The following is a 27566-nucleotide window of genomic DNA, read 5'->3' on the forward strand; positions in this document are numbered from 1 at the left end:
GCATGTTAACTTCTCCAAGCCCTAGTTTCTTACTTGCAATGTGACAACAGCAGTGGATGTCTTGCAAATATTAGTTTTAGATAATAGACATAGAGTGCTTATCCAAGTTCTGGACACATAGGAAACACTAAAAAATAAAATATGCTTGAGCAGTATGATCCAGTCCTCTGAAAAAAAAAAAAATGTGGTTTGCCAGGGCAGTGACTTTTTGTGGACAGTGGAGAGGGGCATATTTATTTTGGGAATCCTAACTTGAATTTCATTAGGTGGGACCATTGGCTATGAGCCTCAGGTCATGATTGGAGTCAGGATGCACAGGAAGATGGAAAAGGACTCTTAGAAAAAGGATATAAACTTCAATTTAAAGTTCAAGTCTAGGGAAGGGTAAACAACTTTGGAAAAAGAAGGGTAAGCAGTGGAGAGCTTCCAGCTGGACCCAGCAGCTGTCAGGTGGGAGTGGAGGGGTGGGGGTGGGGGGTTGGTGGCTGTAAAGTACTCCTCCTGGAACAACGTGCATGCTCAGGCATTTTTTATTCCAGGAAGAGTAGAGTCATTAAAGACCCGAAATCACAGGCCTCTGTTTTATAACCTGGCCTAGATATAAAATTTCTGTTGGAATTTCTGTAAGGAGTAAGTTCTTTTAATTCATATGTGAAATAATTTTTGCTAGAAATTAAGGACCTGTGAAGATGGGATATTCAAGAAGTAAGGCTGGGAAAGAATGAATGGCTTTGGATTAAATATTTTTATTAGCCGCACATGAAATATTTTCAAGAGAAAAAAAGTAAAAATAGGTAGAAATTGGTTGTTTTCTTCCAGCTGAAAAGAGTATGATATGGCCCAAAGCCCCAGCATCTGGTGGCCTGAGTTCTGGCTTTGCCTCTGAACTGTCTTTACAATCTTCTAGTCTGTCCTGCTATTAAACGAGCAGATGATAAACTACACATTCTTCATGGGAATAATGGCCAACGGAGTCCCTTCGGTGGTTTATTCGTTTATTCATTAAGCATACGTAAAATAGAGTCATCTCTGAGCATATGATCCCTTAGAAGAGATAAAAAGGACAACTAGAGATAAAATACAAAGTAGAGGGTGACAAGTGTCTCAAGACAGGTGAGCGTGGAAGCCCAGGAAAGGGAAATGCTTTGTTTACCTAGGACCATCTGGGATTGTTGTCTAGCAGAGATGGCCAGTGTTTGAATACACATTTGGAAGACAGGTAGTATCTGGACAATGTATGTTGGGGAATCAGTAGGTAGAGAATATTTCAGGGGAAGGAACTAACACAAGCACAGACATGGGGTCAGAAAAATGTCCAAGAGGTGGGGTATGCTCAGCAGGTAGAATGTGACCGTGTCTGGGGAGGATGCAGGGTGTTTTAACACAGGAGTGGAAGAGAAAGCCAGGAAGAAGGGGTTGGGTACAAAGTGCAAGGTCATAGAGGGCTCTGGCTGCAACAAAGGACCCTGGACGGCTCTGGAAAGATGTGGAAAATAATAAGAGCTAAATATAAAGAAACTGTCCACATCTCACTCTTTGTTTCCTCTTTTGTTGGTGTAACTTAGGCTCCCTTGTGCTCATGCTTAGTCGTATCCGACTCTTTGTGACCCCATGGACCGCAACCCGCCAGGCTCCTCCATCCATGGGGTTTTCCAGGCAAGGATACTGGAGTGGGGTGCCATTTCCTTCTCCAGAGGATCTTCCCAACCTGGGGATCGAACCTGCGTCCCTTGTGTCACCTACATTGGCAGGCAGTTTCTTTACTACTGTCCCTCCTGGGAAGCCCATAACTTAGGCTACCTGGGTTCAAATTCTGTCCTCACCATTTACTAGCTAAGGGAACATGGGCAAATGACTTAACCTTGCTAAATATCAGTTTCCAAACTTGTAGGTGGGATAATAACTTATTTATAAGATTGTCGTAGAAATAAAATGAAATAATAAGTAAAAACACTTATTAGAGTGATGAGTACAAAACCTGTATTCACTTTTACTGTTATTATTTTTAGGCCATTAATTAGTAGCTGTTTTCCCGCTGTCCAGCTAGGCTTCTTCTGAATAGGGCCGCCTTTGACCTTTCAGAATAAGAGCTGTCATTCCTATTTCAAACTGTTGGAATCAGTACCAGTCTCTGGGCCCCAGGGGTTTGGAAGCCCTTGGTTAATATGGAGTAGTATGAGTGGTCAATCCTAAACATTCACTTTGTATCTATGGAAACATTCTCTTGAAAGTGAACTTCATTGATTTGCTAATTAAAATGGTTCAGACTTTTGCAGTGATATTTTATAATGAAAGCTCCAGTCGATGACTACTTTAGAGTTTTTTTTTGTTTACCTTCATTCTCATCCTGATACCAGGTGCTTAAAGCTATGAATTTGGGTCGCATAGGAACAGTCTGTCTTGTAAATGCTTAGGCATGCCGGCTACTTCCTAATAGTTGGTTAATATTCTGGGTCATGTTTTATTACTGTCAAAGTGAAAGAGTATGTTAGTAAAGGAGATTTATTGTTCATCCTGAGTGATGAGAAAAGACCACAGAGTGATGCTCAGTTTGTACCTCTTTTGTACCCTTCCAAGAATGGGAAATCGTCACCCACTTGGCATGACTTTCTAGCTTACTTAAACAAAGACATTTATGCTAAAAAGCAGGGGGGAAGGAAATTAAATGACTAAGATTCTGGATCTTCACTACTTATCATTATTTAGGGGTTATTCATTTGGGAAAAAAGTCCAGCTGCAAATAAAACACCAATAATCTTTTTTGTCAAAAATTTTAAGAAGATAAATAATCTTTCTTATCATGAATAATTATTTTATTGCTAAGTTGTATTGTTTACATACTCATTTTGTATGCATGTCTTGTAGTATATTAAAAGTGAAAGTGAATGTTGCTCAGTCGTGTCCGACTCTTGGTGACCCCATGGACCGTTGTCCGTGGAATTCTCCAGGCCAGAATACTGGAGTGGGTAGCATGTTCCTTCTCCAGGGGATCTTCCCAACCCAGGGATTGAAGCTAGGTCTCCCGCCTTGCAGGTGGATTCTCCACCATCTGAGCCACAAGGGAAGCCCAATATATTAAAATGTATAATATTAATATACATATAATTTAATAAATATATATGCACTTTATATAGAAAGAGCTTTTGTATAGAGTACTTCATATACAGAGCTTCAATAACGGCAGATGTTTCACTTAATCTTCACACTGTGTGCTGTGCCCTGTGCTAAGTGGCTTCAGCCGTGTCTCACTCTGTGTGACCCCAGGGACTGTGGCCCATCCAGGCTCCTCAGTCCTCAGGGTTCTCCAGGCAAGGATACTGGGGTGGGTTGCCATTCCCTTCTCCCGGGGATCTTCCTGACCCAGAGATCGATCCCGAGTCTCTTAAGTCTCCTGCACTGGCAGGTGGGTTCTTTACCTCTAGCGCCACCTGGGAAGCCCAGTCTTCACACTAGTCCTGTGAGGTAGACCGCTGCTTCCATTTTATAAATGAGGAAACTTTCAGGAACTTGAGTAACTTATTCAGGGAAAGTTGACAATCAATGCTCTTTTCATTACTCACTTGTCTGAGATTAGGGATACTATCAGAAAAGGGGAGAGTCACTACCCTAGAACACTACTGGCATTGATTCTGAATGTCATCAGTGACCAAAAAATGAAGGGGTATATTTTTCACTTTTCCAGGCAGTAAAAGCTTGGAGTTAGGGGTTCAGGGGACTTCCCTGGTAGCTCAGCTGGTAAAGAATCTACCTTCAATGCAGGAGAACCTGGTTCGATTCCTGGGTCGGGAAGTTCCCCTGGAGAAGGGGTAGGCTACCCACTCTAGTAGTCTTAGGCTTCCCTGGCGGCTCAGACAGTAAAGAATCTGCCTGCTATGTGAGAGACCTGGGTTTGATCCCTGGGTTGGGAAGATTCCCTGGAGGAGGGCATGTCAACCCACTGCAGTATTCTTGCCTGGAGAATCCCCATGGACATAGGAGCCTGATGGGCTGCAGTCCACGGGGTCACAAAGAGTCAGACACGACTGAGTGACTAAGGACAGCACACACAGGGGTTCAGGCTCTGGAGTTACACTGCCTGTGTTCAGGTCTCGGCTTTATTGCTTACTACATGTGATCTTGTCAAGTTATGTAGACTTTCCAGCCAGTTTTTCTATCTGTAAAATGAGAATAATAATAGTCCTCCTTCTCCAGAAGATAAACGTGAACTAATTTACACAGCATGAAGTTTGGTAAAAGCTCTGCAAAGCTAAGGTGGCTTTACTATTATGACTGTAAAAGTTGACTCCATACCTGAGGCCTGGGTGGAGCGAATGCTGGCATAGAAGTACAAGCAGCCATCCTTCAGAATGCAGTAGTGCTGGATCCACACGTCTGTGCTTCCATCCAGCTGGTGCAGAAGGCCCAGGCACTCTGGGTTCTTGATAGCCAGGGGCGGGAGGCTGCTGTTGTGCAGGGTAACGTCTTCCCAGACATGGTTCTGCAGGGGTGGCACCAAAGAAGCACCTGAATGGCCATCCTGCACCAGCAGTCACTGCCTCCCGGAGCCAGTGATGTCAGCACGAGGACTGACTTCCGAGAAGCCCCTCCCGGAGCCAGTGATGCCAGCACGAGGACTGACTTCGGAGAAGCCCCTGTGCTGAGTGATCCTATTGCTCAGGCAATCTGCACATTTGCGAAATAAGCCAGACAATCTGAAGCTATCCATTGGCCACAGAGAACTTTCCCTTTTCACGTCCACAGGTATCCCTTCTCTTTGGCTTCTATTCTATTGTGAGGAAATCAGAAGAATATCAGTGATGTATAGAAAGAAAAATGGGAATCTCAGCAAAGACTATTGTTTAAAGGTCCATCTCTAAGTGCTGGCCCCAATGAGCTATTTTACTTACCATTGGGATTGTCCTTCTAGCCCTGTTCCTGGTATGTCCACTGTGACTAATTGCAGGCCCTGGTTCATGATTTACTTTATCTAGCACTCCTATTTGTGCCGAGGAACAAGGGAAATGCCCCAGGCCAGATCCGACCTGAGGCTCACGTGGTCAGTGGTGTGGAAGGCCCAAGATAAGTCAAGATCCTCTACCCTGGAGGGCTGCCCTCGGTCCACAGCCCTGACCAAGTGGCATGCTCTTCCTGGGAACTTGACCTGAGGCAGTGGGCATGATGCTTCATCCCTTTATCAGAACACCTTGCTGGGTGCCAGCCAGTTTCTTTCATTTGCTTTCATTTTTGTTCTTTAGTTTTAACCAGGCAGTGCAAAAGATTTCAGAACGCGGAGCTGGCAGAATTGTTTGCTGTGAATTGGGAGCGTGCTGGGAGGTTGGGTATTTCTTTTTCACTCTGCTGCAGACACTCTGAGTGCATTAGTAGAATAGATTCCTCTTAAAAGTATCGAGGCTCATTACAGTGATGCATCGGAGAGATGGGTGAGTGTACTGAGTGTTGTGTTTCAGGTAAAATGAAACACAAGTCCTGCTGTTTGTCATATGATGATAATGCTGGTGATTATTCTGAAGGGACAGATACAGGGCACAGGGTAGTACATTTAAGCTCAAACAACCCAAATTTTCTGGAATGTACAAAAGCCAAAATATGTAGAGAAGATAATTGATAGTAAATACCTTTTTCTTATGTTTCCTTTTGTGAGGAAATGAACATATTTAACGGAGAAGGCAATGGCACCCCACTCCAGTACTCTTGCCTGGAAAAGCCCATGGATGGAGGAGCCTGGTAGGCTACAGTCCACGGGGTCGCTAAGAGTCGGACGACTGAGCGACTTCACTTTCACGCACTGGAGAAGGAAACGGCAACCCACTCCAGTATTCTTGCCTGGAGAATCCCAGGGATGGCGGAGCCTGGTGGGCTGCCGTCAATGGGGTTGCACAGAGTCGGACATGACTGAGTGACTTAGCAGCAGCAGCAGCAGAACATATTTAAATGAGTGTGTGACCTTATTAGAAATTGTGTCTACGGCATAAAAATGAAACAATTGAATATTGAAGCAGTTTCTTGGCTCTTGACCAGGTCATAGCTCAGAAAGAAAAGTATCAAATGCCTTAGGGGCTGAAGTGATGACTCACATGTTGGTGTTACAAAGTTATCTATCAGTTTGTGTGTCAAGTCTAAATTAAAAATTCTAATACTTCAAGGCTAGGAATCATGAATAGGCAGGAACAGTGAAAGCTGACCTAATACGTCTTCAGAATAAGGATAGGAACATAAAGCACCACAGTTCTGAACATATGACATGTTACCCAATAAGCTGCTTGGCCAAGAGCACTGTCCCAAGCTGCCCCTGAGCCCTTGTTTTCAGGGAGAGAGAAGAAAACAGTAGGAGTGGTTTAGCCTCACGGGAATCCACTCCACTGTTTTGTGTCAAACAGAAATTCCACCCTGGTTGGGCCTACCCACCGAGCTCACTGAGAGGAATAGCATCCAAACCCCTGAAAACAAAAGGAACAAGCACCTCCATAAAGTCTGAGCGGGAAATCCTGTTGACTGGAAATCCCCTTTCCCAGCTTTCAGGGCAGATCCGAGAAGTTCCAGGGTGGACTGTGTGCTGTCCAGCTGGATCCTCGCCCCCTCAGAGAAGAGTGGCGTGAAGGCACAGATGAATAGCAAGGACCCCTTACCTGGTGGACAGGGTGGGCTGCTCTGTCCATTGCTTCGAGCCACCTGAAAGAGAGATGAGAGGTGCTTTTCTCGGGGGTGCCCAGTGTCCTCCAGAGGGCCTTGTTTTTCTCCCTGGCACCCATCATTCAGACAGAAGAATCCTGAAACTCAGATATGTTTCATGGATCTAACTGGTGTTACTAGGTGGCAAAATCCCACACCTACCGGGCATATTTAAGATAAATTATTCTCATCCTTCTCTTTTATTATAATTAGTGCCTAAGGGAAAATGTATTCACTATTTTACTATCGTACATTAATTTAACACCAGCAGGCCTGATAACAACTGAAAAGCCCTGACTATTAGTCAGTGGAAAGACTGGTAAATAGCCACTGCCGTATCCACCTGCCAAGTGTTCCTTAGACCGAGTGACCACTGTTAGTTCACTGGTGTCCCTACTTGAGGACTGAACTTTGTTCATCTTGTCTCCTTAGCCAGATATCAGCCTATCTATCCCACTCTATCTTACCAATTTTTTTCAAGCTTCTTTTAAACCCCGTAACTTCCAATCAAACCATGCTGCAAGCTTGATATAATCCCTCTGCCCGTCTCTGCCCCATTTCCTCTCGTGTGTGTGTATCTGATGCTGTACTATACCATTCACAAACTCCTTGCTCATCCCCATGTCCAGAGATTTTCCTTCCCCACCCTAGATTCCTGTGCCACTTTGTCTCCCCCATCTCACTACTCAATTTCTATTTTGCATTAAAAATACTAGAATAAATGTCTTATCTTCTTGGTTCAGAGCTTTTTTGAAGGCAAAAATTGATGCTTCATCACACTAACAGTTCTTAGAGATTTTAAAACTGTGTCTAGGACATGTTAGCTATCCAATAAATATCTTCCCCATGAATTGAAATACAATCACGTTGCTGTCATCATGTTTCCCTGTTTGTCCTTCAAAGAAAAATATGCATTTCAGCACACAGTGTTCCACAGAGACAGTATATTCTTTGCCTAAAAGGTTTCAGACCTAAGGCTCTCTTTACAAATGAAGTCCAAATTCTCTTAAAGAGATCTGACATTCTTCTAAACACTGTTGACCCATTTTTCAGCCATTGTCTCCCTCACCCCATTCCATCCCACCCGTCGCCGTAAAGTAGCAGTACGTACACAACAGTTCTGAGCTGACTCACTGGATTGAACCCTGATCTCCACTTCCACAGGGGGTGTGCTCCACAGGGACCCACTGAATAATGATCGCAAGTTCCTGAATGCTTAGAGTTCGTGGGCCACCCTCTTAGAATGCCTTCACACTTCGACCCTCAGACTGGGTGATATGCTTACAAATTGTCAGCTGTGTTAATTCCCCCAGGAACCTCTATTATTATGATGATGATGAATTTTGCTCATTTCACTGTTAAATTGTAACCCTACTTTTAACACATTATTTTTATTCCTCTGGCTGTCTATCCAATTAGCTTAAATATATGAATCTTGCAACTTCTGGGGAAGCCAGATGTGATCTGTGGCAGTAGTGAGCTCTTTTAGAAAATGTAGAGAACTAAGGTAATTAAGTTAGATGATACATCTATTTTTTTGGAGATTCTGTTAAGGGAAAAGAAAAAAAAAAACTGGCAGAAATATGAAAAACTCAACTTGTCATACATAAGAAAAAGATAGTTTATTGACTTGTGCTGTGAATTTGCTGTTCTCTTTCCTACTTCCAATCCCAAGACTCTGTCAGATTGCTGCTGAAGATGCATTCCCCCACCCCAAGAGAAACTAGTAGGATAAAAGAATAATCAGTTACCTTTTGAATTCTTGGTTTGAAGTTGCGCAGAGGCAAAAAGTTCTATTTCCAGACTGAGGCACACAGTTAAACACAAATGGTTTTCCCAAGCTGCTATCAATGCCAACTTCTGCACCTTCTAATTTTATTACCTCTATAGGCGAGCATTTTCCTTCATCCTGTAATTGATAAGGAAGAGGTTCAGCATGGGCACTGCAGCTAAGCAGATAAGGGAGAAAATGAGAGAGGAAAGGAGGACTAAAGTTATTTTTCTGAATTGATTGTTCTGAAATGAAAATAAAACCAAAATGAGCTTTTGTAGATTATGCTGTCTGTGATATATTACATCAAACTCCAAATTTTGCACATCCCTTTTGAATCACCTCTATTAGTATGCATTTATGCCAACTTGGGAGAGTATTATTAATCATTCATGCCTATTTTTTTCCCATCAGAAAAAAGAATATCAAAAGAAATTGATATTACAAAATATATGCGTTTGGTAGTATCTAGTTAGTGCCTATACTTAACCTACATTCCATACTTATTATACACTCTTCTAATTTCTTTCCATCTATTAATTGATTTATTGTCACAAATGCTCATCAGGTAGTTACTTTTATTATCTTTTTTTTTTTTAGCAAGTCAGGAAACTTGCAAAGTTTAGAGAGAACTTGCGGCATAGAGAGAATAAAAAATACTTTTCTTAAAATGACAGTAGTTTGAAACTTATATGCCAAACTAAAATCAGTTTATAGGTAAATATTTTGCTATTTGTATTTATTTTACAATTATATGTCAAAATATTGCCTGTGGCAAATTACCTTTGAGTCTGTTTGAAATCAATTACTACCCTTACCCTTCCAATTACAGGCAATCACAGATCTGTTTTCTATTATTACAAGCTTGCCATTTCTAGACATTTTATACAAGTAGAATCATATCCTACATGGTCTTCTTTCACTTAGTGTGATGTTCTCAAGTTTCATCCATGTTGCAGTTCTCATTAGTATGTCATTCCTTTTTATTGCTGAGCTATATTCTATTTTATGGATATGCCTCATTTCGTTTATCCATTCATGAGCTGATGGAGAGTTTTCTTTCCAGTTTTTGGCTAATTCAAATAACACTGTTTTGAAAATTTGTGTACAGGTCTTTGTGTGGGCATATGTTTTCATTCTCTTTGGTAGATTACTAAGAGTGACATTGCTGAGCCATATGGTAATTTTATCTTTAACTTTGTAAAAAACTGCCAAATAGTTTTCCAAAGTGGCTGTACCATTTTACATCCCTACCAGCAGTGTATGAATGTTCCAGATTTCCCACACCCTCACCAATACTCTGCATTGCTTGTCTTTTTGATAATAGCCATCCTACTGAGTGCAGAGTGGTATTTCCTAGTGGTTTTAATTTGCATATTACTAATGACCGTTGATGCGGAACACCAACTAGTCCAAATGTTCTTAACCAATTTTAGGTGACGACTTCCTTTTGAGGTGCTGATGAAAACTCTGGACACCTCTCCACACACCAAAATACATAAATGTGTATATGTGAATTTATACACACATGCAAAAAATTTCTTGCAACTCACAGGTGGGTAGATGCAAAGATATTCTTCAACTAAAAGTAGTATCTCTTATTTGTATGGCATTTTAGTTTATAAAACATTTTCATTTACCCTATCCTTTTTACTCTTCACATCTACTCTGTAAAGTAGGAAGCTAATGTTATCCCCATTTTCTAGAAGAAGAAACGGTTTCAATGAGACGTCCCAAGGTTTTATAGAAACAGAATTTAAGTGCTGGTTTTCTGGCTATGTCTTTCACACTGTACCTCTCACACGTCTGGCTTCTTGGGCCATGGCTCTTAGAGTCAGCAGTTGAAAGCTGTGATATTTATGTCTTAGGAGACAGAATATTTCCTGAAGCCATGAGCTTTCCTGGAACATAGACAGGGATCTAAAATTTTGCTCTGTTTTAGTAAATAGAAAGAAAGTAGCACATCTTATAACAATTGTATATGGCCAATAATATGATGTTAGAAACCAGAAGAATATATTTTCATTTGCTTTAATCAGGATAAAGAATTTGCATGCCTATAAAGAGCAGCTAATTATTTATATTATTTTCCAAGGGGCATCTTAAACTACAAAAAGAAATGGGGAAACATAAATAAAGCCTGGAGATTTTATTCTATTAGTAAGTGACAGATGTGCCCGTTTGCTAAGAGCAAATACTCAGTGGGTCTGCTTCCGTTTGGACCCATTAGGCAGATAAGATGATATAACATGTTTGTCTCTTGGTATCAGCACTCTTAGTTAACTCTGAAGCTACCAGTGTTCTCCTGCATCCTTTGCTGCGGGACAAGGCAAAGGAATACACTCCTATGACATATGACACACAACCAAGAATAGTACCTGAAGTCACTTTGCCTCTACTCAGGTTGCATCTGTGCGAGGAGAATGAATGATTGGTGAATGGAGTAGATTTAAAATAAGGGCTAGTCTCTAAGAAACACAAGCTGGAATCAAGATTGCCGGGAGAAATATCAATAACCTCAGATATGCGGATGACACCACCCTTATGGCAGAAAGTGAAGAAGAACTAAAGAGCCACTTGATGAAAGTGAAAGAGGAGAGTGAAAAAGTTGGCTTAAAGCTCAACGTTCAGAAAACTAAGATCATGGCATCTGGTCCCATCACTTCATGGGAAATAGATGGGGAAACAGTGGAAACAGTGTCAGACTTTATTTTTTTGGGCTCCAAAATCACTGCTGATGGTGACTGCAGCCGTGAAATTAAAAGACGCTTACTCCTTGGAAGGAAGGTTATGGCCAACCTAAATAGCATATTGAAAAGCAGAGACATTACTTTGCCAACAAAAGTCCGTCTAGTCAAGGCTATGGTTTTTCCAGTGGTCGTGTATGGATGTGAGAGTTGGGCAGTGAAGAAAGCTGAGTGCCACAGAATTGATGCTTTTGAACTGTGGTGTTGGAGAAGACTCTTGAGAGTCCCTTGGACTGCAAGGAGATCCAATCAATCCTTCCTAAAAGAGATCAATCCTGGGTGTTCATTGGAAGGACTGATGTTGAAGCTGAAACTCCAATACTTTGGCCACCTCATGCGAAGAGTTGACTCATTGGAAAAGACCCTGATGCTGGATAGGATTGGGGGCAGGAGGAGAAGGGGACGACAGAGGATGAGATGGTTGGATGGCATCACCGACTCGATGGACATGGGTTTGGGTAGACTCTGGGAGTTGGTGATGGACAGGGAGGCCTGGCGTGCTGCAATTCATGGGGTCGCAAAGAGTCGGACACGACTGAGCGACTGAACTGAACTGAACTTGCACTGATGGTGGGAACATAAATTGACACAGCCACTATGGAGAACAATATGAAAAGTCCTTTAAAAAAAAACCTAGGAATAAAACTACCATATGACCCAGCAATTCCACTACTGGGTATATATATACCCTGAGAAAACCATAACTGAAAAAGGCACATGTACCCCAGGGTTCATTTCAGCACTATTTACGATAGCCAGGACATGGAAGCAACCTAGATGTCCATCAGCAGATGAATGGATAAAATAGTTGTGGTACATATATACAGTGGAATATTACTCAGCCATGAAAAGGGATGCATTTGAGTCAATGCTAATGAGGTAGATGAACCCAGAGCCTATATACAGAGTGAAGTAAGTCAGAAAAACAAATATCACCCATTAACACATATATATGGACTCTAGAAAAAATGGTACTGCCCTATGTGCAGGGCAGGAATAGAGACACAGACATAGAGAATGGACTGTGGACACAGCAGGGGAAGGAGAGGGTGGGGTGAATTGAGAGAGTAGCATTTAAATATATGCGTTGCCACGTGTGGGATTCACTGGTGGCACAGTCACAACGGAGCAACTGAGTACACACACACGGGAGGGAGGCTGAAAGAGGAGGGGATATATGCATGGTTGTGGCTGATTCGCGTTGTTGTGTGGCAGAAAGCAACACAACATTGTATAGCAATTATCCTCAAATTAAAAATAAAATTTTTTTAAAATGAGGGCTACTGTCTCTTACTATCCATCACGGCCCAGATTCCATTTTTACTAATCTAAGCTGCTGCCTCGTTGTCCTTGAGTGTGAGCCTGCTGTAGCCCTGGGAGCAGCTGCAACAGAACCATGGACACAGATCCAGGGTAGCAGGTGTGGGTGCCCTTGCAGCTGTGCATATTCATCTTACTCTTTGCTCTTGATTTCCCCAGACCAACACCTTATATTCCACTCTCATGGAGGTTCAAGGGTTGGAAAAGATTCTTCATTCAGTCTAACCCTAATTCTGCTTAGACTGTGGTTCCCCAATCCAACGTTTCTAGAGATAAAGGACAACTGAAATCTCTTTTCTGTCTTACTGCCATGCCCTGGGGTTTTTAACTCCTCCCTTAAGCAAAACTCAATCCTTCAGTTTGGCAATAATTCTTAAATAGGTTCAGTCTGATTCCTTCCTTCTGGCTCTGGCAAAAGTTTCCCTTAAGCCAGGACTAGAAACAATGAAGATTTCTTTAAGACTTTGGCTTTCCCGCAACTTTATATTCTCCTTTCTGAGGCATGGAAAGGCTCTAGCTCCGTTTTCTATTCCTGAGCCAAACCGTGAAGCAGAGATCCAGCTGCTTCCTGTGTGCAGGATTGATTAAAATAGCAGGGACGCTGAAGGGATTTACCAACGAATTGTTTAGCGAGGTCCAGAAGCTATCAGACTGAGAAGAAAAGAACTTGGACTGTTTATGCCATATGGCCTTAGATAATGCTGACATTATCTATCTTGGAAATAAGATTCCTACAGCAATAATCCCAAAGGTCAGACTGCTCAGAGAAGGGAAATAGTAAAAAATAATAATGACAAAAACCCAACCCAGAGTGAATCCACTTCTAAATTCAATCATTTCTATAAAGAAAAACACAGACAAGGACGTTTGTGTCTGTCTGCAACTTGGGCTCTCTGGTAAAATTGCCTGCAGATGTTTTGGGTTGTTTGTGTTTGTTAGAATTTTGGTTTGAACATGTTAGAAACTTTTTATTCTTGTTGCTAGGCCTCTTTATTTAAGAGGAGAGAAAAGGCTGGGACGTTATACCAACGTGGCTCATTTTATCTGAAGGCACAGCCATGAAAATCCACAAACAAAGGAGCAGGAAAACGGCATCTTTAACCATGAAAAAGAGTTGATCCTCAGTGGGTAAAACAGACCCAAGGTGAATTCAGAGGGAAACAAAGCATGTCCTAAAGCAATGTGCCACATGAAAGGGTGCGCGAAATACACACTTCAGGTACGGTATTTAAAGCTAGCAAATTGAAACAAAATTGAACAAGGAGTGTCTCCTTATTAATGATTCTGAGAGCACTTTATCTCTAGGCAGCAGTTTGGAGGCAACCCTGACCACTGGTGACTGAAAACCATCACTCTGTGATAGCTGTAAGATGATGATCTCTGTTCATATACTACCTAATAGCATGAGGACAGCAGCAAAGCCTGCCAAGGCAAGAAGGAAAGATATTAGTGCTTTCGCTTTAGTGATCTTTGCTAGCTTTGTCCTGTGATTAAACAGAGGTCTTCACTCTATTTAATCTAAGGACTCAAGCCCCTCACCACACAACTCAAGATTGTTATATAGATGAAAATGTTAGTCACTTAGTCATGTCTGGCTCTTTGTGATCCCATAGACTGTAGCCCACCACATTCACGTACTGCTGAAACCTAGCTTGGAGGATTTTGAGCATTACCTTGCTAGCATGTGAAATGAGAGCAATTGTATGAGGGTTTGAACATTGTTTGGCATTGCCTTTCCTTGTGACTGGGATGGAAACTTACCTTTTCCAGTCCCCGTGGCCACTGCTGAATTTTCCTACTTTGCTGACATATTGAATGCAACACTTTAACAGCATCATCTTTTAGGATTTTAAATAGCTCAGCTGAAATTCCATCACCTCCACTAGCTTTGTTCATAGTAATGCTTCCTAGTAATGCTTCCTATGGTCTTCTTGACTTCATACTCCAGGATGTCTGGCTCTAGGTGACTGATCACACCACCATTGTGATTATCTGGGTCGTGAAGATCTTTTTTGTATAGTTCTTCTTTGTATTCTTGCCACTTCTTCTTAACCTCTTCTGCTTTGTTAGGTCCTTGCCATTTGGTCCTTTATTTTGCCCATCCTTGCATCAACTGTTCCCTTGGTATTTCTAATTCTCTTGAAGAGAGAGATCCAGTATTTTTTCATTCTATTGTTTTCCTCTATTTCTTTGCATCATTCACTTTAGAAGGCTTTCTTATCTTTCCTTCTTATTCTCTGGAACTCAGCATTCAGTTGAGTATATCTTTCCCTTTCTCCTTTGCCTTTCACTTCTCTTTTTCTCTCAATAAGTCCTCCTCAGTCAACCCATTTGCCTTCTTGCATTTCTTTTTTTTGGTATAGTTTTGGTCACTGCCTCCTGTACAATGTCACGAACCTCTGCACATAGTTCTTCAGGCACTCTATCTACCAAATCTAATCCCTCGAATCTATTAATCTATTTGTCATTTCCACTGCATAATCATAAGGGATTTGATTTAGGTCATACTTGAATGATCTAGTGGTTTCCCCTACTTTCTTCAATGTAAGCCTGAATTTTGCAATAATGAGCTCATAATCGGCCATAGTCAGCTCTAGGTCTTGTTTTTGCTGACTGTATAGAGCTTCTCCATCTTTGGCTGCAGAGTATATAATCAGTCTGATTTTGGTATTGACCATCTGGTGATGTCCATGTGTAGAGTCTTCTCTTGTGCTGTTGGAAGTAGGTGTTTGCTATGACCAGTATGTTCTCTTGGCAAGACTCTATTAGCCTTTGCCCTACTTCATTTTGTACTCCAAGGCCAATCTTGCCTGTTTTTCCAGCTATCTCATGACTTCCTACTTTGCATTCCAGTCCCCTATGATTAAAAGGATATTTTGGGGGGCATTAGTTCCAGAAGGTCTTGTAGGTCTTCATGGAACCATTCAGCTTCAGGCTTGGATTACTGTGATGTTGAATGGTTTGTCTTGGAAATGACTCGCAATCATTCTGTAATTTTTGAGACTGCACCCGAGTATTGCATTTTAAACTCTTCTTGACTATGAAGGCCACTCCATTTCTTCTAAGGGTTTCTGGCTCACAGTAATAGATATAATGGTCATTTGAATTAAATTCACTGTTTCCTGTTCATTTTAGTTCAGTGGTTCCTGAATTGTCATTGTTCACTCTTCCCATCTCCTGCTTGACCATGTTCAATTTACCTTGATTCATGAACCTAGCAGTCCAGGTTCCTACGCAATATTGTTCTTTACAGCATTGGACTTTACTTTCGCCACCAGACACACCCACAGCTGGGTGGTGTTTCCGATTTGTCTCAGCCTCTTCATTCTTTCTGGAGCTATTTCTCTGCTCTTCCCCAGTAGCAAATAGGACACCTACCAACCTGGAGGACTCATCTTCTTGTGTCATCTTTTTTTGCCTTTCATGGGGTTCTCAAGGCAAGAAACCAGAGTGGTTTGCCGTTCCCTTCTCCAGCAGATCACGTTTTGTCAGATGCATGTATGTGTTTGTTTACTTATTTATGTTTTCCTCTTTCTCTCTGGGCAGGCAAGGAGGGATGGATGAAGTTCAGAGCAGAAAGTTAAGCAAGCATGTAGGTCAGGCCCTTGTGTTTAAGAGGTACTGGGTGCCTTGTCAAAGCTTTGCAAATTTACTATTTCTCTTTTTGATTTTATCAAGACATCGAGATGATAACAGTGCCCCCCACAATGCAGAAGCTCTGCAGTCTGGATAAATGTATGGTTACTGTTTTTTCTCTGCTTTTATAGTGCAGTCTAGCTTGTTTGAGACATCAGCAGAGGTAACTGGCTGCAAACTCAGAATTTTGTGCTTTTCTTTTCAGTTTGCCTGGAATGAGGAACCGTTTTTTTCAGAGTGGTAAATACATGCTGGCAGCACCATATTGTTTCCTGGCACTGGGGAGACACGGGCGGCTCTGGGGGCTGAGGGGGCTCACCGACACCAACACATGACGCGGCCCTCAGACAGACGGCTTCCTGCTGGACACTAGCCAAACGGAAGCAAGCTAGTGATGCTGGGGTCCTGGCTGCCTGGGCTCCACAGGTGTGGACACACTTCTGGCCTCAATCACGTCTCATTTGTCAACATTTTCCTTGGCTCCTGAACGATCCCTTAGAATATAACAACTACCGTGCAATAGTTTCATTACAACAGAAAACCTGTGAAGTAGTGAATCTGAGTCATAGTCATGACCCTGTTCAAAATAGTCCAGGAGTCACCAGGCTAACTGTAAAATCAAGACATTCTACACCTTAAACTCTACAGTTGAATGTTTGTCTCTCTGAACTCAGTGTCTTGCTAGTTTTAGACGGATTCTAGAGCCAGCTGGGTTTGAATCCTCACTGGACCACTTATTAGGGCACTTATATGACCTTCGGCAGGTTATATCGCCTCTCTGTGCCTCAATTTCCTTCTGTATAAAACAGGGTTGCTCTAAGGATTGTGATAATATCTGTGTAGTGTTAGGAACACAGCTAGGCACTTTATAAGTGACCTGTACATGTTAACTTTCATTATTCTGTAGAATTTGATGAGAGTGAAGAGTAAGAAACTAAAATAATCAAGAGGCTTTAATTTAATATGGGTGACAGGATAATTTTATTTAAAGTAAGTTCCTATACGTGTGTTTTATTTTCTCCTCCAAGACTTAGATGCTGCATGAACAAGGGGTAAGAATCTCTCAGAATCTGGGTCCTCATTTGTGAAATGGGGGTAACAGCACCTTTCTCTGTGAGGTGCATAACTGCTGTTCAAGGAAGCTTCTCTCACATCGGGGGTCGACTTTCAGTTGAGTGTGAGTGAACCATCCCTGCTGCATCCTCAGGACCCAGGGGGGCTGTTCAAGTGAAGCCCCTGCTCGGAAGCGCTGGGGGCCTGTTACTGGGTGGAGAGCCAGGCTGGGCAGGGTGGGGTTGAAGTGCAGGGAGCAGGCCAAAATGGGGAGAGCCGGGGCCCCTTCACTGTCGTGTCTTGGAAGGGAGGTGTGATAATCTCAGGGGAGGCTCCTGTGCCTGGATTCCGGTCACTCAGGTGACAAAGCTCGTTATAGGCTCTCTGCCCCTTTACTCAGGGATCTGGAGGAGTTAGTCCTTGCCTCTGGTCACACTCGGACGGGGACTCTGGACTACCCTTCTGCTATTCTACTGATCCTGTAGAGGACTCCTCTCTTTACCACCCCCCTCCCTCCTTCTGCCTGAGCTTACTGAAGTGTGTCCGTACCTACTCCCAGTCATGCTAGGCACTAAGGACCTACAAAGGCTCCAACCTTAGGTGGATTTCCGAGTCTCCAGCCTCTCAGAGTGAGGTCTTGACAGTTCCATAGCCCCACTTCTGGACATGTTCTTAGACTCTGGAATTTTCCCAAGTCAGCACATTCGTTATTCCTCATGATCCTGTTCCCTTGAACTGTCTTACCCGACCTCTCTCTTTCATCCCACCTGACATCCCTTTGATCCAAGGCCTTGGCCTGTCATGACTATGTCGCTGTAGCGGCCTCCTGGCCAAGCTCTGATGCCAGTAGTCTTGACAAGGTAATCCACATCGCCTGATACTGCGATGGAAGGTCTGCCTGTGGGGACAGTTGCCAATTTATTGCCTCTTGGTTCCTAACTTACCCTTCATTCCCTGACTCCTGAAAATGGATCTTGAACCTTCAAATATTTTGCCTTTGCCAGATGGCTTGATGCAGTTCAGCTTTGCCAGGACAGAGCACTGGAGAGAGATCACGTGAAGGGCTCTTCTTCCTGGAGGCTGTGGAGAGTTCCAGAGGAACTTGAGAGTGCTTTCTTTGTCTCCACTCCTCAGCCCAGGAGGTTTCTGCCCGTGGTAAGAGCTTGTAGGATGCAGCTTCCCCAGGGGTTCTCAGCTCTCAGTTTGGATAGCAGTGAAACCTGCACTTTAGTCAAAGTTCCTGCCTGCATACCTTCTCCTCGGTCCTGTGAGAGTGGACACACAGGGAACTCTGGACCCCTTGGCTGAGGTACACAAAGGTCCATGAGGTTCCTACAGAGGGAGGCCTCTTCAGGACCCATCAGCAGCATATGTGGTGGTACCCCAGTACCCTCTATATGTACAGCCCCCTCCGTGTGCCCAGGCATCAGCCTCAGCTTGCCAGCACCATGGACATTTGTTTCTGTGGATGCTGCAAAGCAGACACCAGGTACTAGTAAGTTGACAGTGTGACTTTCATCTCCTGAATGGATACAGACTGATAAGACTCACAGAAACATCAAAATATGCAAACAAGGGTCTCCTGCTGATTGCCAATCCCCTCTACAAACTGGCCCCATCATTTCTATCAGATTCCACCACTAGTCTTCAAGGTCCTGGGAGCATACCGCTCATTCCTTCTCTGTATGCGCTCAGGGTTCCCTCACCATTCATGCCCTCCCGTCTCCAGTCCCCTAAATCATATTCTAGCTATCCTTTGAGGTCCAGCTCAAATTCTTCTTCATTTATGAAGTAGGTATTGCTTTTTATGGCTTCCCTGGTGGTTCAGCTGGTAAAGAATCTGCCTGCAATGCGGGACACCTGGGTTCTACCCCTGGGTTGGGAAGATCCCCTGGAGAAGGGAAAGGCTACCCACTCCAGTATTCTGACCTGTAGAATCCCTTGGACTATGGGGTCGCAAAGAGTCAGACTCAACTGAGCGACTTTCACACACACACACACACACACACACACACACACACACAAAGAGTCAGACTCAACTGAGCGACTTTCACACACACACACACACACACACACACACACACACACACACACAAAGAGTCAGACTCAACTGAGCGACTTTCACACACACACACACACTTTTGCTTTCTATAGCCATAACCATTCTTTCTCTTCTTGAAAAGCATGCCTGTGCTGTATAATTGAGTGTGGAATTATATAGTGCCCCTTGTGGTTCTTTTCCTTTTGGCTAATAATTTATTGAGATTGAGTTCTTATCACACACAAGGCTGTGTGCTGTGCACTTTTAGTCTTTTGATGTCTCATCTTGGAGATTCTCCATCAGATACTCTGTGTGTGGGTCTATGTGCTCTCCTAACAGTCACAATATAATTAAAATTTTTTCTTCTTTCTCTGGGGAGCCAAATAATTCTGCTATGCTCCATTGTTCTTTTAAATTTTTGGTGCAGAGTACGTGGGACTTTAGTTCCCTGACCAGGGATTGAACCTGTACCCCCTGCATTTGAAGGCAGAGTCTTAACCACCAGAGAAGACCACCATAAGCAAGTTTATAAACAGGGGGAGAGAACATATAACATATGCCAAATTCCTGTGAGAATTTTCTCTGTGCATTTGGAAATTATTGTGGCCTGCTGGCTTAATATATTTAGTAAATAATGGAAGCCTTCTCATTGAACCTGCTTCCATTGCCCATTCACTGTGAAACCCCAGGGAGGTAATAAAAAGAGTCAGAATTCCATCTGCTCTTTGCGGTAGTTGCTTTGTTATGTCCATAGCCTTGACTGTCAGTTTATAGCAAACCCCTTTCTGTTCAACCTCAAGAAATCTGAATGGCTTAGACCTTTGAGAAAGGGAAAAGAAATTTCGAGCATACTGCTAAAAATAGTGTGCATGATTTCCTAATGCCATTTGACCTTGTCTGGAGTGAAAACTGTGAAAGTGTTAGTCGCTCAGTCATGTCTGATGGTGTAGCACTGGACTGTAGCCCACCAGGCTCCTCTGTCCATTGGATTCCCCAGGCAAGAGTACTGGAGTGGGTTGCCACTTCCTTCTCCAGGAGATCTTCCTGACCCAGGAATCAAACCCAGGTTTCCTGCATTGTAAGCAGATTCTTCACCATCTGAGGTACCAGGGAGTGAAAATTAAATGGTGAAAAACTGATCCTGATTCTTTGCATTCAGAAAGACTGGTCTTAACTTTGTTGAGTTGAGTGAGGTTGGAAAATCATCTCACTATGACAGTTATCAGTATTCTACAAACAAAAGAAATGGGAGCAAGTGAGGTTAAATAATTTGACCAAGGAAATGCAGCTAATAGGTGGTAAAGCCAGGGTGTGAACCATGGCTTACCTAACCACAGCATGAAACTGTCTCCATGAAATGAGATTTATTTCATAAAGGCAAGATTTCCTACCTGCCAGGCTCACACTCACCGTAGGAGGTCAGGGATATTATTATCCCCCCCTTGCAGTTCAGGAGGAAGGCTTGGAGAAGCTCACTGAGTTGCCCAATTCTGCTCAGGCAGGAAGTTAGCGATATTGAGGCCTGGATCAAAACCTGGTCCTCCTCATCTGTCATTAGACTAACTGTTTCATGTGGGTGCTAAGGACCAAGGTAGATACCAGCTCCATTTGAGCAGACAGTGTGTTTTTTCACAGATAGTAGGTAACACGGTGCTTACCTACTTCCGGTAAGCTTCCGGTGCTTACTGGAAGGATCCAGAGGAAGTAATTGATTAAAACACCAAACGATCCAGCTGGCCAGCTGTTAAGGAGCCTGTGGACCTGGTATCTAGCATGACAGTTTCTTCTGGAACAAGTTTCTGGTGTTCTGTTGTGTTTCTTCATAGCTATAACATAAACTCTCTAGGGGTAAGTCTCCCTAGTTCTGTTTTCAGGAACATTTCTTTCTCGCTGGAATTGTGTGCACTTATATGGCAGCTTTAGCCTTCTTTGACCCCTTGAGGCCCCAGCATAGTATAAGAGTGGCTTTGGAGGACATGCTGCTCGGGACAGATGATGATGGAGACAATGGTCAGACCCAAGGGCAGGCTGGCCTTGAGACTTCGTGAAGATGGTGCTGGGCGCTCTGCATGCTGGTGCCCTGGTCCTGCTCTGTTGCTCAGACACTCTTCATGCGGAAGCTGTTACCCAGGAGTCGAAGAACAGGAGGGGCCACTTGTGTCCATTCAGGGAAGGACCATGCAGAGTGCCTCTACACTGTTTGCTTTTAATTCAGAGATATCATTGACTACTAGTCCTTCTCCCATGATATGAGCAAAGAAAAACAACATAATGGAAGAAGTATTCTAATCACTGACCAGAACAAATCTTTGGGAGGACGTGTAGGTTTAATTTGTTATTCTGTTCTACGTTTGCACAGATGCAGAAAAATTGACTGGTCATTAATTTTTCTTTCATTGGAAAAACACTTAAAACTTCAATGCTAAATGGTATTTTCTTGTAAAATGTTTTAACTCTGTGAGCTCTATTTGATTCTGTTCACACAGATTATTATTATTTTTTTTTAAATGGAACTCTTGCAAGGAGAGTCAGACATGACTTAGCAACTAAACAACCCATCTTTATAGTTTAAAGATACTATTCTTTGGATTGGAAAACTGTGATTTTATTGGAAGTATTATTGAATATAATAATATTACCTTATTACTAAAGGTAGCAATAAGAATGGCTACCTTTAATTTTCTGCCTGTTTTAAGGATTATTCTAGATGCTTTATATATGTTTATTTAATTCCAACATTATCCCTCTAACATCTGTGTAGATTCTTTTATGCTAATTCAAACTGTGCAAATTTGGAATAGTATTATGTAAACACCAGGCACGAAGTCAGAAATAACATGAATATTGTTAAATTAAATAAGAAATCGAGAATTTCAACACACATGGGCCAAGACAACTCTGTTCACTCCATTGCCATAGGTAGTACTGCTTTTAGCTGGCAACTCAAAGTTCTTTGTCTTCAATACCATCAACTCTGGGAATGCATTCCTGACATAAAATGCACTTGTGTTGTAATCCCAGACACAGTACAGTGTTTTTGTATATAGTGAATAATCAGAAGATGATCATTTAATGGATCTGAACAGGCTAAAAGGGGGTATGGTCAGAAATAAGCTGATCAATCCCTCACCTGTGGAATGTGGGCCTGACGACTCTCCTTTTGCATTTCTAGCTGGGGTTGCAAGTTAACTTGTGATGTCCAGCTGAACACCACTAAGTCTTTTAACTTCATTGAACTTCATCCTCCCAGTTTGGCTCTTAAGTTTCCTTCCCACTGCCCTACCCCTTCCTGTCTTCAGAAAAATAGCCTATGTGTGAGGGCTTTTGGTATATAATCTTTGACTCAATGGGCTTGAGTTTGAGCAAACTCCGGGAGATAGTGAAGGACAGGGAAGCCTGTTGCGCTGCAGTGCATGGGGTGGCCGAGTCGGACACGGCTGAGCGACTGAACAGCAACAACATTTTCAAATAACTGTAGATTCATAGGAAGTTGAAAAATAATAAAGACAGGTCCTATGTGCCCTGCCCTCAGTTCCCCCCAATGGTAACATCTTATAAGACAGTAGCAGCACACGTGGTTTTGAAGGGCAGTAGCTCACCAAGTTTACGTTCTGGGGAAAAGCTCTACATGGAAGCCCTCTCCTCACACCCCAAGCAGAGCAGGCTTCAGAGGCATTCCACCTGTGCCTTTGCACCAAGCCCCACAGCAGAAGGGTGCAATCAGCATCTTGAGATTCAATCTTTGAATTTGCATTTTGTAAGTGGAGTTGAGGAAACAGTGGAGCATGCCCCCAGCGCTTGGAGCCTCGGCTCACGGTGGTTCCACCTCCTGAACTCTGTGGGATGGGGTGTCGGCCTCCGAGACTTCTGCTTCTGCCCCGTGACCACCGCTGCCTTCCCTGCTGAGCGATCCTGGATGTGGGTGCCTGAGTGTTGGGTCATTGTGGAAGTCATCTGGGACCCGTGAGGGTCTGCACATGTCTGGCAAGTATCCTTGTGCTTGAGGAGTTATTTTGTACTAAAGAGCAAATACGAACTACCACAACAAGTCAAGACAGAGACAGCTGAAGGAAGGAAGACGCTTTTACTCTGCATTTTCAACAAAGGGCCTGGCATTTCCATTTTGCACTGGGCCCCACAAATCATATTGCTAGTACTTCTGAAAACTGTTTTATAGCCCAGCCTCTTACAAAAAAAAACCTAGGCATGAAGATGAATATTTATCAGGAAGTAGGAAGCTTTGACTAAAGCACAGAGGCGTATTTCTGTGCCGAAGGTATAAATGGTTCCCACTAATGCCAGAGAAATCTTCCTAAAGCACATTCTTATCAAATCAGAGACTGCACTAAACCCCACGGGGCTTCCTGTTCACAGGCGAGAATCCACAGCTGTAGCCCAGCCCTGGGTTCTCCATAAATAACCTATCTCATTTTAACTTCTGAATTTCAGGTTTCACTAGACCTTGATTCAAATCCATGCTTGCTTCCAACTCAGTGCAGTTCATTCTTGTGCCATTCTGTTTTTCAGAAATGTCATTTTACTCAGTCTCTGAAGCTCAACTATCACTTCTCTCCTAAAGCTCCCAGCCTGTGCCCACCTCACAGCCTTTGCACTTGTTTTCTCTGCCCGTATTGTTCTTTCTCTAGTCCTTGACAGTTATAGAGCCATTTTGTCATTCAGAGAGGTCACCTGTTTGGAGGGGTCTACCTGAATGCCTGCTCTAAGCTTCACCCCATCCCATCCCATTCCTGTTAATCGCATTGACCACTTTTAAAATTAACTTTGTATATTTAATACTTTACTAATGTAATGATCATCTCTCCCCATGAGAGTGGGTACCTTTGCCTTTTTCACTCTGTATCTTCAGACCTCAAACTTTGCCCAGCAGATAACTGGTAGTTCCCAGGTGGCACTAGTGGTAAAGAACCGGTCTGCCAATATAGGAAACATAAAAGACATGTATTTGATCCCTGGGTTGGGGAGATCGCCTGGATGAGGGCAGGGCAACCCACTCCAGTATTCTTGCCTGGAGAATCCCATGGACAGAGGCGCCTGGTGAGCTACAGTCACAGCGCTGCAGAAAGTCAGGCTTCACTGAAGCACTGAATAACAGAAGGTTCTTCTCCTTCTTCCAAACACTGGGGCACATTGTACACTGTATTTGGCTTATATGTTTTATCTCCTCCTCTATGCTATTCCCTTCTTGGAGCCGGTGGGGGGATGATTCGTCGTTATCACTCACGATGCCTAGCAGAGGCCTAGGCTTCAGCAAGTCTTCACTGAATGCAGACATAAAAAACAAATGGTGCAGAGGCAGAGCGCTTTTTTCTCTCTCAGAACAAGTGGACACAGAAGCATTAAAGCAGAGAGATCAAAACTAACTGCTGGAACGAGAAGTAGGTGCCATTCAGCATTCACGGCATCTGTACCAAGGGTGGCCTTGGGGAAGCGTGCCATCAGCGCATAACGTGGTATTCCGAGTGACCTCTGTGCTAATCCCAGTGCCATTCTCTTCAGGCCGCTGGCTGCCTCTGTGGCCTGTGAGTGGAAAGCTTCCCAAAATAGAGAGCAGGGATGAGGCTGAACTCCGGCGGGAGGGAATCAGCTAGAGGGCACCTTGTCGCCCACATCAGGCTGTTCTTTCAGCAAAGCACTTTGTTTTCCATCCTCGATAAAAGTGGAGGTACTCACCCAGAGCTGCGGGGAGGCCTCCGGAGAGCGTGAGGAAGGGGAGATGCGGCATTCATCTCCAGAGTGGCAGATTTGGGGCGGAAATGGGACCATGAAATAAAACGGCATACACAGAAAAGCCACTGTGTGATCAGTGCCGGGTGTTCCGGGCCAGGAGGTCGTGAGGGTCTGCCCAGCTCAGCTAGGAGGAGACTGCTTACGCTCTGCGAGAAAAGTCTGCAGCCACAAGTGGCCCGCAGGCCGTGGGGAACAGAGCTAACAGTGCGCGAGGCCAAAGGGTTCGGAGGTCCGCCAGGAAGGGAGGACGCGCCATATTCGGAAACTGATGCGGACGACTTCCTCTTCCGGTGCCCTTCAGAGAGCGCCTTGCGGAAGCCTCAGCGCTCCCCCCCCTCCGCCCCCCAGGTGGACACTCCCGAGGCTCGTGCAGATGGCAAGGACTCCAGCTCTCCCTCCCGTGTGCAGCACCCCCGACAGGAGCCTCTCTGCTGAGAGGACGGAGCTCGGCCCCCAGTGCTGACGGAGGGAGGTGTAACCACGCGGGGTGGTGGAGCTGGGGTTGGGAGGTCCTTGCGGGGAAGTCCTGCAGGCCAGCTCCTGGGAAGTTTGAGGGCTGATTATTTCAGTCTTCTCCCTGGGAAGGAAAGGCCTTTTGTGTGACAGGGCAGCCCTGTTGGTCTCCTGTGGGATTTTCCCCCTTCTCTGGGTTTGCAGTTCCCAAGCTGGCATTTCAGACAGTTTTGCAGTGAGAGGGCTGTGAGAAGAGGCCTGAAATCTGGTATGTAGGACTCGTGGTCTCACTGCAAAGAGCCAAGCGGGGCCCCGGCCTGCAGACTGTAGCAAGGAATGGAGAACAGTACTCAGAGGGGTTCGGCAAACCGTGCTGGGGGTGTAAAAACTGTCACATTCCTCCTCTTTTCCACTCTGGAGAAAATATTTCTTCTTGGAAGAAGGAAACTCTGTGGAGCCTCAAATTAGACCACAAGCACACATCTATCCCCTCAAAGGCATCCACTTCAGTGCCTGCTTCTATTTTTGACCTTGGCGTTTCCGTTCTTTATGACAGTACAGAACCAAAGAGTGTGACTTTAGATTTATTCAGTCTGGGCTCTGAGCTGTTTTTCCCACTGGCTAGATGTTCTGATTCATAAGTAAATTATGTATGTGTCAAATCAGTACCTAGTAGGGCAGTACTTGCTTTCTAAGGCTGATGACTCTAGTGTGCCAGTGGTACCCAGGGGTACCACTGGCACACTAGAGTCAGTATTCTGGCCTGGAGAATTCCATGGACTGTATAGCCCATGGGGTCGCAAAGAGTTGGACACGACTGAGTGGCTTTCACTTTCATTTTGCAGGTATATAGCAGAAGAGTTTCCAGTTATGGAATCTATTTTTTATTTTAAGGAGGAAATTTAACATTAATTATGCAGCTGTTGGTATTTGAGCTAAGACCTTTTGTTACTTAATACTCAAATATGCCCTGAGTGTCAAGCATTTTGGGTCCCACTTAACAGAAGAAGAAACTGAAGCTCATGTTAAATAACTTGTCTAAATTTACAAGGCTCGTAAGTAGTGGGGTGGAATCTGAATACAGCTTATCTGACACTATTACCAAACCCAGTACCATTGCTGCTGTACATACCTGCATATTACAAATAGTGTAGCCAATACAAAAGAGCCTTGACTGGGGGCCTAAACTTACATTCTGATGGTGGTGGTGGTTTAGTCGCTAAGTCGTGTCCAACTCTTGCGACCCATGGACTGGAGCCTGCCAGACTCCTCTGTCCATGGGATTTCCCAGGCAAGAATACTGAAGTGGGTTGCCATTATCTTTTCCAGGTGATCTTCCTGACCCAGGGATCAAACCTGGGTCTCTGCATTGCAGGCAGACTCTTTACTGACTGAGCTACAAGTTCAGTTCAGTTTAGTCGCTCAGTCATGTCCAACTCTTTGCAACCCCAGGGAAGATTAAATTCTGATGCCACTTAGTAATTGTGTACGTAACCTTGAGTAAATGTCTTAGTCTTAGTGAAATTTAACTTCAAAATCTCATATCATTGTTACAAGAGTAAATGAAATAAGATGTACCAAGTATATAGTACAGTGCCTGGAAGTAAAGCAAATGTTGACCACATGGGAGATCCAAAGTAGTATTAGTGGAAACCTTCTACTCTAACTTCTTCTTTGAGGTGTTTTTGCTTCCTTGTTTCCCTCTAATTTAAAGGAAACTTGAGAAAGAAGCTTGAAAGAAATGTCCCTGGTCAATAGCTACATTTTCATCATCATTTCTTCCTGTCATGAATGTTCTCAAGCTCAGATTTACCGAAACAAGTTTTCCCATCAATACTGAATATTTTGTAACTCAAAGTTTTCAGGAGAGAGTAAACACTTGTCAGTGGTGAAATGCAGTTCTCTGGGGGCAGCAACTCATCTAGGATGCTGAAAGCTGAAGAACGAAACGGTCTTCCAAGTGGGTTAGAGAAAGTGCCCTGAGACCCGGCAGTGCGCCTCTTCATAAACTGGCCCCCCAGTGGAATATTTTTGGAAAGCTATACTTTTCCTATCCACCAGGAGGGTTAATGAAGCTTAATAACTTAAGCTCTCCTGCTAACAATTTCTTTTCCAGATAACGCTTTAT

General features: G+C 43.6%; 1 protein-coding gene and 2 long non-coding RNA genes across 3 annotated transcripts in view; 1 reads left to right on the plus strand and 2 right to left on the minus strand.

Annotated features, from left to right (window-relative positions):
* Nucleotides 1-27566, plus strand: part of LOC145511091 (uncharacterized) — a 277792-nt gene that overhangs the window by 155520 nt on the left and 94706 nt on the right. The gene's annotated exons all lie outside the window — the stretch shown is intronic.
* LOC145511089 (interactor protein for cytohesin exchange factors 1-like) overlaps nucleotides 1-27566 on the minus strand; it is a 64819-nt gene that overhangs the window by 7275 nt on the left and 29978 nt on the right. The window contains exons 2-4 of the mRNA XM_081503741.1: nucleotides 8421-8578; nucleotides 6627-6669; nucleotides 4291-4477 (exon numbers count right to left, since the gene is read on the minus strand). Of these exons, the coding sequence (XP_081359867.1) occupies nucleotides 4291-4477; nucleotides 6627-6656 (217 nt within the window). The 5' untranslated portion in view covers nucleotides 6657-6669; nucleotides 8421-8578. The remainder of the gene's footprint in view (nucleotides 1-4290; nucleotides 4478-6626; nucleotides 6670-8420; nucleotides 8579-27566) is intronic.
* LOC145511095 (uncharacterized) lies at nucleotides 14852-20683 on the minus strand. The gene is made up of 2 exons (XR_014057497.1): nucleotides 20261-20683; nucleotides 14852-19110 (listed from the first exon to the last, which is right to left on the minus strand). It is a non-coding gene; the product is annotated as an uncharacterized LOC145511095 (long non-coding RNA).

The sequence above is a fragment of the Giraffa tippelskirchi genome, chromosome 6 (genome assembly GCF_054371585.1).
Source record: "Giraffa tippelskirchi isolate mGirTip1 chromosome 6, T2T-mGirTip1v1.2.pri, whole genome shotgun sequence".
NCBI classification, from domain to species: Eukaryota; Metazoa; Chordata; class Mammalia; order Artiodactyla; family Giraffidae; genus Giraffa; species Giraffa tippelskirchi.